At 37.6% G+C, this 21,108-nt stretch overlaps 2 protein-coding genes across 2 annotated transcripts in view; one reads left to right on the forward strand and one right to left on the reverse strand.

Moving 5' to 3' along the window:
• Positions 1 to 1,282: 1,282 nt before the first annotated feature.
• Positions 1,283 to 12,827, forward strand: capza1b (capping actin protein of muscle Z-line subunit alpha 1b). The gene is made up of 10 exons (XM_062999043.1): positions 1,283 to 1,349; positions 6,729 to 6,792; positions 7,346 to 7,397; positions 7,521 to 7,584; positions 8,785 to 8,991; positions 9,493 to 9,572; positions 9,958 to 10,036; positions 10,829 to 10,900; positions 10,992 to 11,054; positions 11,615 to 12,827. The coding sequence occupies exons 1-10, from the start codon at positions 1,311 to 1,313 to the stop codon at positions 11,753 to 11,755; spliced, it is 861 nt and encodes a 286-aa protein (XP_062855113.1). The 5' UTR covers positions 1,283 to 1,310; the 3' UTR covers positions 11,756 to 12,827.
• A 6,588-nt stretch (positions 12,828 to 19,415) lies between these two features.
• Positions 19,416 to 21,108, reverse strand: part of cttnbp2nlb (CTTNBP2 N-terminal like b) — a 57,092-nt gene continuing 55,399 nt past the window's right edge. The window contains exon 5 of the mRNA XM_062998430.1: positions 19,416 to 20,701. Coding sequence (XP_062854500.1) covers positions 19,418 to 20,701 — 1,284 coding nt within the window. The 3' untranslated portion in view covers positions 19,416 to 19,417. The remainder of the gene's footprint in view (positions 20,702 to 21,108) is intronic.

Here is a 21,108-nt window from a genome sequence, read left to right on the forward strand (position 1 = left end):
ATTGGCCACCCGGAGTCTCAGTAGATTATATGGCAGCGATCCAACGGGTGGCGCTCCAAGCATGAGGGGAGTGATTGGCGCATCAATAGAGAGATGAGTGACCGCAGCCACTGAACTGTGTTGCAAAGCAGTTAAGTGGGATTTCGTTATGAACATCCTCGTGTCCTGTGTTAATTTCATTAAAGCTAATGCTCTTAACTACAGGCAGTTTCAGGAGTTCTTGTCTGAGCTGAAGATGTGCTTTACTGAGATCCGCTGGCTGAGTCGGGGCGAGTTTTGAAATGTTTTAACGACCTGCTCCCGGAGATCAACGCATTTATGCATCCAAAATCAAAACTCAAGCACATTGTTTAATTTTTATGCTTCTCTTTCCATTGCTCCCCGATCTCAATAAAACATGCACTCAAAGTAACTACAATTTTCGGGAGCATCTACTTCTGTGTGCAGACTTTTTCGAAGTTGAAACACCTTAAATCTCCAACCAGATCCAGACTCACTGATCAACATTTATTATGACTGGCAGTAACAAATATGGAACCTGACGCTTACTGTCGTCAGGCAAAAGCAGGCTCACAGTTCACACTGATTTTTTAAGGAAACACTGTATGAGGTAGGATAATGGAAATTATTAAAATAAATAAAATTTCTGCATTATCATTATGAACTACAATTATACAAAGCACAGACATCCAGTATACATAGTAAATAGCTTTTTTGGGTGTGTTTACTATTTCACCCGCGGTCCGGCCCCCCCAAACACTGAAGAACAGTAATCTGGCCCTTCGGTTAAAAAGTTTGAGGACCCCTGGTTTAGGGCCTTGCAGAAGGCCCCAACAGTAGCACATTGGTGCCATCTTCTGACTATTAGTCCTGCACCTTCACCATTAAGTTACCACTGCCTTTTTTGTGTAATGTTTAATATTAAACACTTAAAAATGCTGATTTATTTCGAATATATTAAATATTTACTAATTCATTAGATATTTTTCCTGTTGACTCCATGCCACACAACAGTAACAAACTAATGAAGACTAAAAGTAATATAAAACTGCATATAGACTTCATAAAAAAAAGCCAATAGATATTTATTACAATATTTTGATAGCCATGTACTGCAACACACCGAGTTTTATTACTAAACAATAAAAAGTAATCAGTTATATTCCGGTTTCACTCGAGCCTTTCTCTCCTTACTAACTTGCTCTCTTGTTGATGGACCAATCAGATTCTTCTGACCTATTATGGTAATGGACGTGACAGGCTGCTGCCCATGATGCATTGCGATTCGAGGCTGGTCTGCTGGAGCTAAGATGAGCGACTTTGAGGAACCGCTCTCCGACGAGGAGAAGGTAAACGCTATTTCTTTCGTTTAATAAAGTTATAATGACATACACATTTGAATACTACATTTACCAAAGTTGCTGAATCAATATCTGCTAAGTCTGGCAATTCGCTTCGCATATAAAGCCGAATAAAAGCGCGCTTAGCCGATTAGCATACGATTAGCTGTTAGCTACACAGACAGGAAGCTGCAGAGCGATCCGTTTCGGGAAAGCCCAGTCTGTAGTAAACATACTGGCTTATTTCACCCAAGCACTTACCGAGCTTTCTTTATTTGTGCATTTAATATTACACAGTTTTCAGTCTGTGTAAATAGCCGAATGCACCTTTTAATATAATAAATAATATTGAACAATATTAAATAAAAGTTGAATTCTAAGCTCGGGCGTTAGCTTGTCAAAATGACTAACTGTGCAGGAAGTAGCGTCAAGCCGCTAGCTACCATAAATAGTTCTCGCTCCTCTTACATTCGTGTTTAATTTCACTCAGGAACCAGTGTGTAACTTTAATATAGAACACACTCAGCCAGTTAGTATTAGGAATGTATTAGGAATGTATTAGGAATGTATTAGTTTGCACGGTTACACGGTTTTCAAGTTAAAACCCAAGTAATGTCAGCTGACAGTTTATACACGTAGAGTTCGTGCGGCTTGTTTGGTTTTCATGTAATAGTTAACACGATGCATTAGATAGATAGATAGATAGATAGATACTTTATTGATCCTTTGCAGGAAATTTCTTTGTTACAGCAGCTCACATCAGACAACAACTTCTTGCATACATACAACATACAACATTTACTAACAGCATAAAAACAAGCATTAAATTTACAGTATGATTCTATATACATGTAAACACTTATGTGCATGCATAGCATACAAAATGTAGGTATTTATTAGGTATGTAAACATTGGTCTTATGGTGCATGCATAGCATACAAAGAGTAGGTATTTAGAGTAGGTCTGATTGCAGTTGTAAGTAAAGATTTCCTGTAGCGTTCAGTTCTGCATTTGGGAGGAATCAGTCTATGACTGAAGGTGAAAACAGATAGTGCTGACATGCCAAGGTAACCTGTTTCCTGATAGATACAATCCGCTCATAAACATGTATTTTTGTACTACAACCTTGGTGGTTTGTAAAGATGACTTAAATTGGCCAAATCACAATCATTACATTTCACAACCCTAATATAAAAGCCTATATGTAAACAGCCCTGCAGAACATTGTTGCAATCCCAAGCCTCATTGTCACTGAGTTCATCAGTGTGGTTTTCAGGAATGCTCTGATTTAATACTCAGTATCTGTATTTGGGCAGACACTGGTCAAAATGCATTGTTGGATTTGTGTAGGATGTTACACGTTGTCACTGTAAATGCTTGTGGTGAGAACTGACATGCCACAAATCATCCACATAAAAAAAAAAAGAACTCATTATCTGACTATAATTATGCCTTTGACATTTTGTAGAAGTTGGTGCTAACTGGTTAGTGTGATGATTAGGGCTCTATAAAATCCATGTTGTTGTTATGTTGGTTTGCTCCCCAGTTTCTTAAATGTTTAAATGGAATGTAAGTAGGTCCAGGCAGCTAAAAACTGCATATTTGATAAAAACAGGATTTCCTAATCTATAAAATGGACTCCAGAGAATGTCAATATTGAATTGGTACTGGCAGACAGCCAGAGCTTTGGTATTGGAAATGTAAGAAATATGATTTGGACACCCTTAATCTTTTACTCTTCATTATGTTGTGTCCCCATTATTTAGTGTGATATGTTTTTGTGATACATTTTATTATAGATTTGCCAAGACACTTTTACCATTAATAACCCAACCAGCAGTTATTAAACAAAGCATACAATTAACAACTTGCGATTTTTGTGATGTACACCCTGGGATTTTACTAAAGTTATTTTGGCACTTTACTATCTACTTAGGTAGGCAGATTGTTTAAATTATTAACTAGTTTAGTTTGCACTTAATAACCCATTCACCTAATTAAATATAAATTTGTATCTAATGTTTTTAATATATTACACAGATAAGTATCCAGTGATTTGATCTTCAACCCTATACAACCCTTAAACCAAATACAATAAGTGTTTGAAAAGGCTATTTTGTATATTAGGGTGGTGAAGTTATTGATAATTAATTTTGTCTTTGCAGGTGCAGTCTAATTAACATACCACTAGGAATGTCAAATTCCGTACTTTCTATCTGCCATTAGTAGAGGGTTAACTGACAAGCTTACTGTGTCCTACATGATAAGGCCATTTCTGACCACATTAGTGTTATTAAAAGACTTGTCCCTTAATGCAAAATATTTAGTTATTTTTGTCGAATATTAAGGAAAAAGTTACACACAGGTCCACCATGAAGATTTTCACCTGCATTCATATTCCATTTGACTAGTGGTCTCATGCATGATTAACTTAAAAAATCATTGGCATTTGTCACAGGTCTCGATTTTTTTTTTATTTGTAACTTTAATTACAAATTCATTCTTTAAAATTATTTGTGAATATTGTCTATTTTTGTAGTGATCTATTTGCACATTAGAAAACAGAATATTGTGATTATAAATATATCTTGTGTATTGTAGAAATGACAGGTTTAAAACAGTTAACACAATTAGCAATTTATTTTAGTAACAATTTAGGTTAATTGTTTTTGGGTTGTTAGTGGGATTTGCTCAGTCAGAACATTTAGTCCTCTCTTGTTAAAACCCTAAGGTTGGCTACCTGTTTTGTACATTTCTTTTACTTGTCTCTTTTAGCATTAAATTCGTAACCTAGTAGAACCTGTTACTGCTACTCCCTCTGAATACTCTTATCATAATAGGCTTGAAATCTGTTCAGCCATTTGTCTGTAACCAGTGCAGAGTAAATCTAGACATGATGGTAACCTAAATCCTGAAAGTGTAATGCTCTCAGATTTATTAGTTTTGTTTTCTTTACCTATCAGCTATTTCTAAGAAATGGTTATTGCCACACAATCATGCCATAGGTTCCCACCTCACTAAACAAATATTAAAAGGGCATGACAATTTGTCATAGTATTAGATTTATCAGACTGTTTTATTACACGTGCTACAAGTTATTGCTTCCTACATTTTACTGTCTGCCTTGGTCAGGCACAAGGCATTGTGTCACATCGATAGTGACTGATTTTGTCAGTTCTGTTTTTTGCCATGAAACATGCACAATAATTATAAATGACTTCAGGGGTTGTTTGCTAACCTGTGTATTGTTTTAGACCAGACCTGGTACATGAAAACCTTAGAGGGGGGTTTGTAAATGATTGAAACTACTTGGGCAATTCTGATTATATTAAGTGATTTTAAAGTCAGATTACCACCATTACAAAATAAAATGTTTATGCATATAGCAAAAAAAAACATTAGGGGCAGAAACTGGTAAAGTGCACAAATTGCATCAAAAAGGGCAAATCATTATTAGACAGTGATATCCTGTAAAAAGTTGCCATTCCTTCACTTTATTACAAGGTATTACATTAATATGAATAGAATCTAATAAAATATACTATAGTAAACAGAAAGATTATGTATTAATATATATGAGAAAATGTTGTGAAAAACATCTGTTTAAATGAAAAACATCTAGTTCTCTTGACAAAAGTCCATGCGCACAATTTTTCAGCCTCAGTACTTGCTGGAACATCCTATTGTCTTGACAGTTTTAACACCTTACATGGAATCAAAAGCTTTAAGCCCCTTTAAGGTTTAATGGCTTTCTGAGAAGACTAAGAAGGCCACTATAGGATATTCCTGAAGTGGTTCAGTTTCACCAGAGAAGGCATAACATTACTTCTTAAAATACTACAGTATTTCTGTAAATACATAAGGCCAGTCACATGGTCAAGATTGCCAGTTCCTGCAGCGTAAAAATTTCCCCACATCCTTGATACACCTCCATGCTTGACTTTAGCGATATTATTTTGATTTTAAGCCTTGCCTTTCTTGCACAAGACAAACTGCTGATCCATATGGCCAAACGGTTCATCCATAGAACTGTGTCCCAGAATTTAGACCTATCCAAATTTCCTCTGGCATAACCTAGCCGACCCTTCCCGTGCTTTTTGGCCAAAAGTGACATTCTTGGAAAGTCTGGCTTTGAAGTTCTTGGTTGTTCCGTAATGGTCTTATGGTTACCACTGACACATTTGCCTTCATCATGCCATCCTGTTTTTCTTTTGCAGTGACACAGGGGTTTTTCTTTAATGTCCTGATGAGATTGCTCAGGCATATGAATAGGCTTTCTCCCAATGGCCAGGCAGGTTTACATTTGGAACTTTTGGCCAATACTCTCAGTGGTGTCTATAGAAATGTTCATGGTCCTGGAAATCATCTTATACTCATTGCCCTTTTAGTGCTATAAAATGATCTCCTCTCAGCTTTTGTGACAGCTTCATAGTTTTCACGATGGTTGCAATTTACCTTGGACACTTGTATCTCTTGGTGTTATTTATGTAACACATTACTGCTAAAGCAAATAAAGGATAGTTTTTGACCCCAATGCTTTATTATGTAGTAACTTAACATTAGGTCAAACAGACTAGCAGTAGGTTTTAAGATCGTCAGTATTATGTAGGGGTTAAATGGTTGTGACATGTCAGTATTAACAAAATCATACTAGTCTTAAATACTACAGCATTCATTTTCTTTGTTCATTTTTTGGTTTATTCAACTGATAATGACTTCATTTAAAGCAAAATCTAGCTTTGCAGAAAAAGTTTAGATTTATTTATAAATCTTTATTTTCTTTGGTGGGGATGAATATTACTAATAATAACTTTATTCCAATTTGTGTTAGTGATGTTTTGCTTACATTTCTAGAGACCAATGTTAAAAGGCATTTCGTTAATCATTATTGTTCTACTGAACGTATAATTTCATACCTTGTTAAAATAATTAACTCCACACTTTCATATAGGGTAATTCTTTTTTACTTTTAACCAATTAAAGTGGGATATTTAGTGCATACAGTACATACAAGAAAAACTTTAGTAGTTTTTACAACCAGTGCCACCACAGCCCTCAAAATTGTACCCTGCGCTACACTATAGTTCTTGCTGTGTGTTTAAAGGATAATGACACATTTTACAAACTCTCTGCCAGACAGTTCTTACAAATGAACAATTCAAAGTGGTGCATAGCATTGTTGAAGGAGTAAGAGGACAATGCTGCCTTTCTTTCCCAGAGAAATACTTTTTTGCATGGCCACTAGCTATTAACCACAGACCCTTAAAAGACATACAGTTCAGTAACATTGGCAAACTCTTCTCATTAGTCTGTTGTTATAAGAAAATTGGCTAAATTTCTGTGAGAGTGTCTTTTCTTTAGTTTCTGATGAAGTCTTTTTCTGTGTAGGTCCGCATAGCAGCTAACTTTGTCACCCATGCTCCACCTGGCGAGTTCAATGAAGTCTTCAATGGTAAGTTTCCAGTTTTTATAGTCTTAAAGGGTTAATTGATACCAAAAAGCAATGCAATGCAATCTTGCAAATATGTACTAGTGTAAAAATAAGTGGTATCTATGCTTTACATAGAGCACTATTTAGTGTTTAATTCGTTCTACTAGCTAAATTCTTGATTTAATTCCATACCGGTTTTTTTGATGTGGTGGGAATGAAAGCTGCCCCACTATATGTTGATGGATGTTCTTTGCACTACCCACCCATCAGCATCTTAGGGAAATGCAAATTACACGCAATGACAAAAGTTTTTAATGTGGCAATCAATTGATCAGTGCAATATAATACTGTTACTCTTCGTTTAATCGTATTACAAAACATGGTCTTTAAGGGAAATAGTCATTTTTTTAAAACAAAAAAAAAAATCTGTACAGGTTTAAGCAGAAATCAGTGTGTCAGCAGAAATATTGGAATAATAAGCTTGAGCTTTTCCCTTACTTGTTGTTGAAAAACATTTATGTCATTGTTTCAAATTACATGATATGAAAATCATGCTTTTGTTGGTTTATTGTAGATGTGCGGCTTCTCCTCAACAATGACAACCTCCTTAGGGAGGGGGCAGCTCAGTAAGTGATTTCACAATAACTCAACACAAATACAGAGAAACACATTTTATAAAAGTGTTTATAAAATAATTCTGTTCAGATTGTGTTCATGTCTGAGTAATGCTGTCTCCCTGTCTCTCTCAGTGCCTTTGCCCAGTATAACATGGATCAGTTCACTCCTGTAAAACTGGATAATTCGGATGAGTCGGTAAGTGTCTAACGATTCACACTCACTGCTGTTTAAAATTCTAAAGGTGACTATGCAAAACCGCAAGTAATGTTAGTAATGTTTGTTGAAAATGGATGCACTGGTTTCAGTAGTTCAACAAAGGTCACGGTTCTTTGATTCAGGAAGAGTTTCTTTTCTCATACCTCAGAAACAGGACACTTTACTCATCAAGACAAGGGCTGTGATTTAAAATATTTCAACAAGGATTTTCTTTTGTGAACTTCCTTGTGGGCCATGTTGTCCATTTTTAATGCATATAGTTTCCATTTTACCCATTAATCTGCACCTAATTACCCATAATGACAAAGTGAAAATATGTTGTTGGAGCTTTATGAAAATAAACAAAACTTAAACTGATTTTGTATTATTCAAAATATTTTATGGAACCTTTGGTGTGGCACTTCCGGTTGTGGTCAGGTGCATCCTGTTTTTTTTGCTTTTATTTATCTTGATATGTCTAGAATACCAAGCTATAAAGTCAAAGTATCTTTTTTTAAGTCTTAACAATCGCATTATGGCAAGGCATAAATCAGGGCAATCAGGGCTTTGCTTGTACCCTGGAGCACTGTGGCCTTTTTTTCTATTGCACGAACTTGCCACAACTGTAAACCTTCAATGAATTAGCAAAGTGGACAAAAGGGACCTTGGTTAGGGAGGTAAAAACTCTCAAGCAAAAAAAGAATGTGGTTTTCAGACAAACCCAGTTAGTATTTTATTGACTAGCTTCCTTGTTTTTTATGAGCTTTGTTGTTCTTAATATGTAATGGTAAAAAACTAACCTACAAAACAGAAATATGCAGGTGCAGTTAGTATTCAGAAATATAAAGAACAGAAAGCTGGATTTTAAAGTATTGTTCACTATTACAAACATAGCTTTATGGGTGATTTGTATATGGTTATATGCTAATGAACATCATGTACCTAAAAAAAGGTTCCTACAGTGACCACTTTGCTATGTGTGATTTCAAAGCAGCAAGTTAACTGAAGTTCCAAATAGCCAAATAAAGTGTGATTTAAGCCCCACAACCATCAAGTTGCCACTCTTGGGCCCCTGAGCAAGGCCCCTGACTCTTAAGTGCTTGCATTGTTCTCTGCCGCAGTTGTAACTTGCTTTGGATCAAAGCTTCTGTACATAAATAGTTTATTACACATTTTCCCTCTCTTTGTCATACTTGTTAGGTTCTTATCACGGAGCATGGGGATTTGGGTCAGGGACGCTTTTTTGACCCACGCAGCCGTAAGTCGTTCCGTTTTGATCACCTACGCAAGGAAGCCAGTGACCCGCAGCCCTACCAGGGGGAGACTGCACTGCACTCTTGGAGAGACGCCTGTGATGCTGCACTTAGTGCCTACGTCAAAGAGCATTACCCCACTGGAGTGTGCACGGTAAATACACAAACATGTTACAATCAGTCTAATGAGTCTGGGTATACGCATGACAGAATATGGAAATGTTGCTTGGTTGTAAAATGTATTTTTTAGGCTAAATTGAATGGTATGTTCAATAAGCTCACATACTCACTGGTACATATTGTACATCACTGTGCTATCAGTGTTTCTAATTTGAGGATGATCATTACTAGTACTTTTTAAAAATATTAAAAAAGACATAAAGAAGTCCTGGTGTCTTAAGTACCTGGACTTTACCAGCAGGTCCCTCAACTTCTGTACATTGGGAGGTGGAGTTTCTTACAGGGCAGCTTGGTTTTATCTCTTCCACAGGTTAAACTATATGCCCTGCTGTCCACTTAATCTTGAAAAGATTGGCAGGTCCAACCAAACAGTTGGGACCTTAGTATTTAGACTTAAGTCTTTCTTTAAGTGATTATCCAATGTGGTAACATGCTTTTTACTTGTAGTGCAATGACAACTTACTGTTTTGAACAGGTATATGGGAAAACAGTGGATGGTCAGAAGACCATTATTGCCTGTATTGAGGGACACCAGTTTCAACCTAAAAACTTCTGGTGAGAAATCTAGTCCTTGTGTTTGTACATATTTTGTGTGTATTTGCTTTTGTTTGTGAGCTTTTGTGTATAGGTACTATATAGTGAAAACTATACTCATAGTTGGACCCAGTCATGTTTAAACTACTCTTTACGGTTATTGAATCCCAATAGTTGTACTTGTAAATTCTTTATTTAAATCTTTATTTATTTCTTAATTTTTTTTCTTTAGCTTATTTCTGCATTTTTAGCCATTTGTAATATAAAGACAGTTTACAAATCACTGCTTGCTGTTTTTATTTGCATTTTATTTACTGCCCCCTTTTTTTTTTTTTTTTTTTAATGAATTTATAATGTAATATTAAAGACTGGGTTTTATTTTGACTTATTTAATCTGTGTGTGCAGGAATGGGCGCTGTAGGTCAGAATGGAAGTTCACCATCAACCAATCTTCCTCTCAGGTAGTGGGAGTGTTGAAAATCCAGGTGAGAATTTTACTCTTTTCTGTTGAAGTGCTTTTTAAGTTTTTATGTTAGTATGTTGATTTTGTTAGTTATAATTAAGACATTTAGGCTGCAGGTAAACATACATTTTTAATTTAAGTCTGAACCAGTGCATTGCAGTCAGACCTCAAAGTATCAGTGTTCAAGTGTCCAGACTTATGTTAAATAGTAATCAGTGACACCTGGCATTAATTAAAGTGACTCCGATTAACCCCATGTAAAGTACAGCTCATCTTGTAGGATCTTCCTGACATGTAATTAGTTGCTTCATACGTCAAAAGCCATGGTCTACAAAGAGCTTACAAAGCAACAAGATGGTTTCATTGTTGAAAAGAGAAGGGCCAGTCAAGAGAAGGGTACAAAAAATTCCTTGTGCAAATTAAATGTGCTCCATTAAAGGTTCAGCATTGCATATCTTTTTTTGTAATTCTTATTTTTATTCTTAATTTTTATTTGCTGACATTTTACATATAGGATATTTTGTCTAATTTTCTAATCAGAAGATAATCAGACAAAAAATTTATTAATGAATTTAATGTAATACATTTGTTGTTAAAATTAATAATAAAGTTAATATAATTTAAAATATGAAAATATTTTAATATTTTACATAAAGCATGTATAATATTAATAATTTTCTGCAACAATAAACTGTAAACAAAATTGTACATAGGAAATGTTTAGACTTGTTTTCCTCTTATACATGATTTGATAAATGTAAAGCATTTATTGTTTAGAATTTGATTTTAATAACCTACATCTGTGTTGTGGTAGGTGCATTATTATGAGGATGGCAATGTTCAGCTGGTCAGTCATAAAGAGGTGGAGGAGTCCATCATAGTAACTGTAAGTCAAAGCACATACACTTTGTTTACCTATATGTATTTGCACTGCTTTCAAATGATAATGTTATTTTCCCCCTTTCTCTGTCCTGCAGGATGAAGAGGCGACTGCAAAGGAATTTGTAAAAATAATTGAAAATGCCGAAAATGATTACCAGGTATTTTTTTTAACTGTTCAACTTAAAACACACACACACACACACACACACACACACACACACATTGACCAACACATGATATAAAAAAGTCTATGCAACCCTGTTAAAATGCCAGGTTCTTTGAATTCTTGAATTGTTAAGAGGGTAAAAAGCAGCAGTCAGAGACGGCTTCCATCAGTAAAGTAACTCTGATAAACCCTGTAGAAAGTTTAGCTCTTCTAGTAGCCTACGATGTACTACGTACTATAGTATTATGTATGTATGTATGTATGTATAAACAAACTGCGCATCAAAAAAATTAAACCATGTGGACTTTATAAACATGGTAAAAAAAAAATACTATAAAATATGTAAATACTTTACCAAAATGTTGAAGGGGAAGTTATGTAACAAAGTTTCAATCATCAACTTTTTTTATATAAATAATAATAAGTGAGTTGTATTACAGACTAAAGTAAAAAAAAAATGGTTTGATGCTTTACAGCAACATAAATGTGCTATAAAATATTATTAAATAATAAACCTTAGATAATTAACATATTTACCGGTCTTATTTCTAGACGGCCATCAGTGAGAACTACCAGACGATGTCGGACACGACCTTCAAAGCTCTGCGCAGGCAGCTTCCCGTCACCCGCACCAAGATCGACTGGAACAAGATCCTCAGCTACAAGATTGGCAAAGAGATGCAGAATGCCTAGAATGTGCCTGGTTCCAGCTCTCTTTCTCTCTCGATGCAGAACCGGTCAAAAAGAAAATCCCACGCTGTTCGCTAACCTGAGGGAGACCCCCTCCCCCCGCCCCTGAAAAAAATGCAAATGAAAATAAGATATGGAACTTTGTCAATGTTACTGAGAGGATGTGATTCCATTCAATTTCTGGTTTAACAGACTCAGCTATTGGAGGAAGGTCAGAGAGGAGCTTAGAGGGAGTCTGGATCTAAATTATCGGTAAATCGGCTGCCATTCTTGCGTTAGTGTGAGTTCATCTGACCCGTCTGTTTGAAATTCTTTGAAGAGTGTATTATGTAGGGTTTTTTTTGTTGTTGTCATCGTAAGCTGCAGTGGCTTGGAATGCTTGGAATACGGTTTAATTGTCTTTAGTATGATGCAGCCAACTGCTGTCTGTCTCGATCAGTAACTGCTGACTGCAGTCCAACGCTCAGAACAAACCTCCTTTCAGTCTCTTGGCTCGTCTCTGCTGTGTGTGTGTCTGTGTGTGTGAGGAGAGGAGGCATGTTTCTGAATATTGGTCTTTGTCTTAATTCATGTTTTAGTACCGGCTTTCCTCATAAGACGTTCTAACCAAAATTAGTTCGCAAAAAATCAAAAATGGGTAAAAGGATAGAGAAGTCCATAGGTGAAATGGACACAATTAGGTTTTCATATTTATACATATACAGATGTTATATTTTACTAAACAGTACTAAAAACATGCTAGCACTCCTTTGTTATAGGCATCCTGTGTGCTTTTGGGGTGTCCAGAATCAAACAAGTCTTATGATGCAAACGGAGGATCGGAGTTGTTCTATGCACTCTGCTGTCCTGGAGCAGAAGGGGGCGTCGTCAGTGTTGCTGTTGCATGTTCATGTCATGGTACTGTTCGGTGCTTCGCCACTGTTAAATTCACCCTAAACACAGAAGCATTGTCTCACTGTATTATATCACTCACATCACCTCTATCTCTTTCTCTCTCTCTGTCCTGTAACACAGCTCTTATGCTGATTTTAGCAAAAGTATATGCTACATACAGGTAATAAAGAATTGGCACCAAGCTAATGACTGAAATGCTTTGAAATATTTTGAAATATCCTTAGTTGTCTGTCTGAAGCTCATCAAGGTTTTTCCCTTTCACTGCACATTTGAAAACAGAAACAGGCACAAACGGGAACCAATGGTAATTGGGGTTTGAGTTCTCTTTTCCCTGCAACTTGAGAGCACCTTGTCAGCTAATGCACGTTCAGTCCAATGTGGTGTGCTGTGTTAACATTTAGCCAATGTTTTAATCCACATTGGAGAAATTCACTGTAAAGCAAAGTTATCAGGTAGCATGTTAGCTTTTGGATTAACTGACATTTACTGGTAATCAATACAGCACCCACATGGAACAGCTCATTGGTTTGCTCTGGAGGCAAAGCTAGCTTAATATGTCCAGCTTTCTTAAAAAGAGTTTCCACATACAAATCAAACATTTCCAGGCTAAACTGGTTCCAGGAAGAATTATTACATGTTTGCTATCCTAAGCCAAGGAACATACTGAACACTGACGCCTCAAGCTGCAGAATTTTATAATGACTTATTGCCGACGCAAGTCCTAACACATTCATGCTGCATTTTGGGAATAGCAGTTAGTGGCACTGTTGAGGCTGTCTAATTTTACAATGTTGAGTGCGAGTGGTTTGTCCGGTCTGTCATGACCGAGCAATTTAACATTTAACATTTTACTGTGCCAGAGCTAGTTTGGCATTACAGTGAGTGAAAGTGAAAATGGCTTTGGGACAGATTCCTGAATGATTTTTAATGGTCTTTATGAGTATTGGTGTTTATTACTGCAACAGTAACCTAAGAATAAGCACTATGTTGGCCTTGCATTGTCATTTGTATTTTCCTATAGTATGTTCCTAGCCAAAAGTTCCATTGTTAGCTAAATAATGTCCTATATTTCAAAAGTTCTGAACAGATTGTAGCAATCACTGTTTGCTTGGTTAAAAAGTACAGTTCCAGTTACCTAATGCCAAATGCTTTCTTAGAGAGGATACAGGCCTTAAATGGGCTGTTTTGGTTCTGGTTGGCTTTATTATTGGCCCCCTGCATGAATGGTGCATGGATAACACCTAAAATAATATGTATTTTACTGTCAATGCTGAACCTTTAATGGACCGAGATGCCCTCGTTTCTTTCAGCAGTTTCTAATTTATGGCATATGTTTGTTGTAGTTTTTTGCATTATACCCAACAATCCAGTCAAGTTTTCACTGGGTGGGGTCAGAATGCATGTACTTTCCATTAGATGCAGTCAAAATAACTGGTTGTATAGCCACAAAGAAATCATTCAAAATTTTCACATTTTTCTGCTTAAAGTTGGATTTTCATTTATTTTAAAGTTGACATTTGTAAACAATTTTGCAGCACTTCTACATTGTAAGTCAAAAAAGAGACCTCTGTACCTTTGCTGATCACGAAAGTGTGTAAATCTGTGACAGCACAGCACAAGTCTAAGAACTGGTGCTCAGCCATAAGGATGAACTTCGTAACCATCAGTCAACATGTCAAATTTCTATAGAAACTGGACCTAGCCAACCATCATTCTGAATTATTCTTTGTAATCTGGTGCTGCAATAGGGAAAGCGTTTTAAAATTTGATCAACATTTGCCAAAGTTATGGGTCAAGGTACAAAGTAGTTTAGTGTAAATTAACTGTTTCACCTACTTTGGAAATCACTTCTCTAGAGCAAGTTCTCAAGCTTTTATGCTGAATACCTTCAAACGCAAGTCTCCTAATAACCCAGTGTATTGCTTGAAATGTACATAGCTGGTTTGCTTGTTTAGCAATACCTCGGTTAAAAACAGAGTCAATAGAAATAGCCCAGACTGAATAGAAACGTCACTTAAAAATCTGTTCAGAACTTTCCTGTTTAGCCTGAGCTGTCAGCAGCACTAATCAAAAAGAGGCTAATCATTCATTAAAAAAAAAAAAGCAAATATACAACAATGCCACAGACACCAGTTGAGCACCAGAAGGTTTTATTATAAAAACAACAATGCAGTGTTTACTGTGTAGAGCAGCTTCTCACACCAATGGGTTTATTACCAAAACTCAGAACGTGACAGTAGCATGAGCTCAGACATGAGCTGGGTAAAGTATTGCTGAGCTGGCGACTCTGAAGTGTCAGTGAAAAGGGAAGACGGGGTTAAAAATAGACACAGAATTGCTGCACACTTCCTTTTGAGTGCTTCCCATGCATCTGCCACAGAATGAAGTGTGTTTAAGTCTTCATTTGCATACAGTTAAAGACTCGCTTCATTAAACTTTGAGAGGTTAAATTAAGTAGTAGGTAAACAGGTTATCAGAGTGAGCAAGTGTATAAAACATTTTATAGAGCAATAATTCATAGATTTAATCATTTTCAAACCTCTTCATATCTTATTAGCTAAGATACTATGTTGACATGAACAGGAGGAAGATGATGGCATTATAAACTGTAACGAGGGGCGATTTTATGAAACCTGTACAGGGCCCAAAATGCATCACACCAAGGCTGTATACTATGTTAAACATCCTGTGCATGGAGTAAGGGACATTACTGAATCATTTATTTAGACTTCAGGCATTCAAGCCTTAACAGGATTAAACGAAGATTTGTTTTTATGAGACTAGATATGTCTAATCATCTTTCCCCTTTCTAAAAACCTCATTCACCTTGATATATTTCACCTTTTCAAGAGATCACATACTACCATAGTAATAGTGTGCTTAGTAAGCTGTCCATTATCTATTGGCAACATCCCAATTGATTTTTATCTGTACAAACACAAATATGGCTTCCAATCGCTTGCAGCAATGGTGCAGCTGGGAAGCATGCACAATGTATTCCACAAGCTTTTAGGGCAGGCGTTGAAATGAAAAGCATGCTCACGCCATGCACAGGCAATATATTAGTAACTGTACACTGTGTGGTCAAAATTATCTGGACACCCTTTACATGGATTCCAACATCTAGTGTTCCAGCCACAGCCATTGCTTACAGGTGTTACTAAATATACTGTATAATATACTGTATAAAATTAATAATACGTTTCCAATTTGTGGCAACAGTTTAAGAATTGGCCCTCTTTCTGTTTTAGTGTGGTTTACAGAATTTGGTATGCAGGGAGTTAGGTGGCATAAAAAGAGCTCTGATTATAGCTTTATTGAACACCTTTAGAATAAATTGGAACATAATAAATTTTCATAGCTAACAACTCTGCCTGACCTCATAAATGCTTTTTAACTGAATGGCCCCCAACGGGCACACTCCAAAAGCTTGTGGGAATCCTTTCCAGTTATGGGAAAGGCTCATACAGCCACAAAGGAGAAGGATGTACGCAAATCCATATGAGATGTCCAACCCGGTATCCACATATTTTGCCCAAATAGTGTGTATATATAGACAGAAACTAATAAATAACTTGCTAAGTCAGTGCTTTTAGACAGGTGTACTGTGTGATATTAGGTAATTAAAATCCTACCATGCTTTGTGGCATGTATAAAAATGCAGAGCAGGTCCTAAATTTTGGATCTTGACGGCAATGGAAAAGATCTACAGTAAGTGATGGCAGGAGCTTCGATTACAAAATTTGCTTAACTGACATGTTTCATGGTGAGTGGTGTAAAACAACTAAATAAATATATAGAGACTGTGGATTGGGGGCATTTTTGAGTCCACTTGTCCCTATTTAGGAAAGGATTGCTGCAAGTTTTTTTCGTTTCAGAATAATGTTCTCATACACAGGGCATCAGGGGTCACTGAATGAAGTATAGAAATATATATAAAATATATATTATGGTATTAGTCATAGCACTAGTTAAAATATCTTTGGTGCACTAATGTTTGTTCCTTTTTCCTCCAATCCAGTAGTTTATAATTCCCAACTGCTAGCTGAGTCCTGTCCGACTCAGCTAAGTTACCAGCCTGAAAGGGTGAAGGCTACACATGCATCCCTCTAGTTTCAGGAAGCCAGCAATTTCCTATTTTCAAACTGTTGCTCATGCAGCATTAAAACTTTATACAACAGAGAAGAGAAGAATGCCATTCCTCCCACCAACAGAGGAAGCCAATGCTGGTCTATTGAAACCTTTACCATGAAGATGCCTAAAGGCCAAGATGAGTGTTCAAGCTTTTACATGTTAAAATTGAGAACAAAGCCAGTCACATGCAGCAACTTCCAACAATGTTGCTTTCAAATCCACGCCCCCATAATGCACTGTGTGTAGGCTACGTAGAAAGTAAATCTTTTTTTAACTGACAGGTGAATACGCATATGTTGTCTTGACTTGTTGGATGGTGGTGAACAGGCCACTGATTAATTACTTTTTTCCTATTTACAGAGCTTGAGATGCCAAGACAACAGATTTCTTCTAAGCTAATATATTTATATTAATAAAACATGTTGGGGTTTGGTAGTCTGAGTAGTGTTAATCATAATCATAATAATTAAGCATTTCATTATTTCTGCGATGATCCAACTGATTACCTGAGCAAGAAATGTAGTGCATGTAGGATTAGTGACCAGTGGTTGTGAGATGAGCTCAGACTCCACTCCTACTCTAATCAGGATTAAGTGGTTCTAGGAGATAAAAACTAAAGTGGATCAAAGTGCGATTTGTTCTAGTATTTTAAAATTAGATCGTTGATAACTAATACATTTGTTAATGGGCTGGATGTTTCATAAGTATTTTCAAACTACTGATTGGTCACCTGAGAATACGTCAGCAGTGAAAAAAATCAATATCTAAAAGTCAGTAAACATCTTAAAACAAAGAAAACATAATAGAACAGAATACAATATATTAACATTTAACAAACATAAATGATATCTCATGTAGTGGATGAGAAGCAGGATGATGAGCATTGGTTTCTGACTGTCCATCGACTCGTCCCTCTACAGCAGTCTGACGATTTTAGATTTTATATGGTGGATAATTAAAGATTAACAGGTGGGCACTCTGCAATCCATGTGGGAAGTGTATCAGATGAAGGCTGGGATTATACATGCTGTAATTATATATACAGGTCAAATGGGTGTCATGTTTCAACGTGGCGCTTAGGTGAGTACAATACAAATATTTACAAACTATGGCATACTCAAATTACGTACTTTTTATAACCCCAATTTATAATTCTTATATCCTAATCAGTTCTGGTCCAACAGATGAGGCAAGGGATCAAACAACTGTATTTATAAATGACATATTTATCGTTTACAGTTACATTTTTGTCCTAAAATAAAAACTTTTTAAAGCTTTATTTAATATTTACAATGTCCACTTACAGTCTTCTTTAGTATTTCAATTGGTCGATCAGAATTGAAATACAAATTAAGGAATGTTATTCATGTCTGTAAACACCCCACCATAAAAAGCAGCTTATATTATCAAAGAGAAGACAATATTGAATTCATGCGTATTTGTATAATTAACCAATCCAAACTGGCCACAATAACAGTTTAACATTAGTGTAACATTAAAAACCAGTTAGCCAGGTAAGAACGATTACCAGGAATGCTGGCTTAAAATTGACAAAGCTAGTATTGAAATGACAGTCAAACAAGTCCACATTATATATATTGTATTAAAAAAATGGGCGGAGCCATTTCTGGAAGTTGGTATGGACTGGACTGGAATTATTAAAAAGTGAATTAATTCATTTTCCCCCAGTTTTCCTCAAATCGTAGTCGTAGCCAATTACCCGATTGCGTTTCGCTTCCTCTACTGCTTCTGACTTCCACACCTGACCCACACCTGACCGTGACTATCACACGTCCCCTTCAACACGTGTGCAGTAGCCGACTGCATCTTTTCAACTGCATGAGGTGGGTCATATGGGGCTCGGCATTGCATTCTGAGAGACACACCAATCACGGTTATCCCTCGTCTCAGTGTGCAGATGCCATCGAGCAGCCAGCAGAGGTCGTAATAGCATCAGTCATGAGGAATCGCCTCCGGCAAGCCAATCCAACAGACGAGCCAATCGTTGTCTGTGTAGGCGCCCAGCCTACCGGTAGCAGAGCTGAGATTCAAACTCATGAGATTGAGATGTCAGCCCTGTTGTGCTAGTGTGTTTTACCGTTGCGCCCCAGAAGTTAGGTATTTAAAGATTATTTGAACATTAATATCTCAATATCTCATTACTTGTTTATGCTTATAAATGTATTCCTTCCATTCATATTATATTAACTGCTAATGCACGCCTCATAGTCTACTATTAATTATAGTATTAGATCAGTACACACCCTAGAGTTTTTATTCCATTATTAATGGATACAGTTTGTAATCCTTCAGACTCACAAAAGGTATGCAAGTGCTGCTTTCATCAAAGTGGTTTAGCAAGTATAATCCCAGCCTTAGAGAGTCCAAAAGTGTACTTATTTCAATACTGTTCTAGACTGGCTGCTGTGTTCAGGGTTTCTGGTATTGAATTGATTTCCCAGTTGAAATACACCTGGCTCAGTGAGATATTAATAAGCAGGTTTAACAAGAGTGTTTGAGTCTTTTTCTCTTTTTGTTTTGTCGCACTTGATTCACACTGGCACAGTTTCCAGAACAAAGATTCTTTCTTAATTCTAGTTCTAAATGTAAAAAAAAAAAATCTATTGTAGCTGGTAGTTAGCTTGATTTGGACATGAGCAGGTCAAGCTCTTTAGCGCCCTCTTGTGTGCTGCTGATGCCACAGCTGCCTGAAAGCTCCGGAAACTGGGCAGAGCGGGGTGAAGAGGAAGGCACTGGTGAACCAGGATTCCCGTTTCCACCAGGCTTCTTTGGCGCTGCAGATGGCACGTGGCTCTTGTCACCTCTTGGTATTATAGGCGAGCGGACGCCAGGCGATAGAGGGCCTGGCGCTTTGCTGGTGGGTGAGGAAGCTGCAGCAAGAGTTCGGTAATCTGTGCCAAACGGTGAACTGTTTGAAGACGGAGACTTTGCTGCAGTCTGTTGGGTGGTGAAGCGTGACAGCACCTGAGTTACAGTGTTGCGGGCCATCTGCTTGGCACTGGAGTTGTCGGACAGAGGTGGCACCGAGGTAGAGGTGGGCGAGAGATCACGGGGCGACATGGGCATCCCTGTACCCTGCTCGGACTGCTGCTGGAATTTATGCCTGGCAGCGTGGAAGCGCTGGTTTACGCTAGCCTGGTAGGATGATGGGTATGTAGGGCTGGAGGCGCCCAAAGATGCCAAGCGCTTGGCAAGGACGGGTGAGGAGCAAGGCGAGGAGGAAAGCGAGTTGCTGGCAGTGCTGCTAGGTGAAAGAGATTGGTGAACAGGTGAACTCAGCCCTCCTCCGTTCTCAACCCCGCCGTTTTCAGTGCTCCTCTCTTCATCAGATTCTCTACGCAGCTGGTGCCCATTCAGCCTAAGTCGCTGAAATTTCTCCAGACTTCCAGCTTTCTGATCAGGCTCGGTCTGGCAGGCCGTGGATGTTGTCTGTAATTTACCCTGCTTTTTCTCTGCTTTCTTTCTCTCCTCCTCCACTTCAACTTTCTTCTTCCATTCATTTTCCCTCTTGCTTACTTCCTCTAACTCTTTTCTCAGGCTCTCGATCAGTTCCTGTAGTTCTCTGCCACGGTTCTCCTCCTTGCGCAGCCTTGCCTGCATCTGCTCACGCTCTGTGTCAAATTGAGCAAGCTGGCTCTCAGCTCTGGCCTCGGTTTGTAGGGCACGTGTCCGCTCCTGGTTCAGCTCCCCCTGCAGGCTTTGTGCAATGCCACGCTCCTTTTCTAGCAGCGTACGCAACTCGACCATGCGGTCACTCTCCTGTTGGGCACAGGCACTGGCAAGCTGGCTGTCCTTGGCTTGGTCTGAGAGCTGCTGCTGTGCAATGTCTTCCTGAACCTGTGTCGAAAGGGACTGGCACTCGTGCTCTAGACGCTTGGCCCGTGCCCTCTCCGACTCCAACTATACAAAGGAAATAAGTTGTATTAATAGAAATATAAAATACCAATACGAAATATTAGAACTTGTACTCAGGTATAGCAGTGGTCTGATGTGCCACCCTTAAGAGTTCGAATCTCAGTTGTGCCACCAACCTAAATGGGCATCTTAACTAAAAGACACAAATGGACATGTCTGTGAGTAGGAGGTCGACTCAGTACTGCTGATCCTCCATCCCAGACACTGGTTGAGACGATGGCTGAGTGGCGGGTAGACTTAAAAATTATTCCTTTATTATATAGATAAAGAGTTCTGGTTAAAATGGTAGGTAGGAACACAGTGTACCTGAGTTCACTTTTAATAGGCTCAGCCATTCAGAACTGACTTACGTGTTATTATTTTAGTCATATGTTGCTTCAGGGGCATCCCGC

Source organism: Trichomycterus rosablanca, chromosome 7 (assembly GCF_030014385.1).
Source record: "Trichomycterus rosablanca isolate fTriRos1 chromosome 7, fTriRos1.hap1, whole genome shotgun sequence".
NCBI classification, from domain to species: Eukaryota; Metazoa; Chordata; class Actinopteri; order Siluriformes; family Trichomycteridae; genus Trichomycterus; species Trichomycterus rosablanca.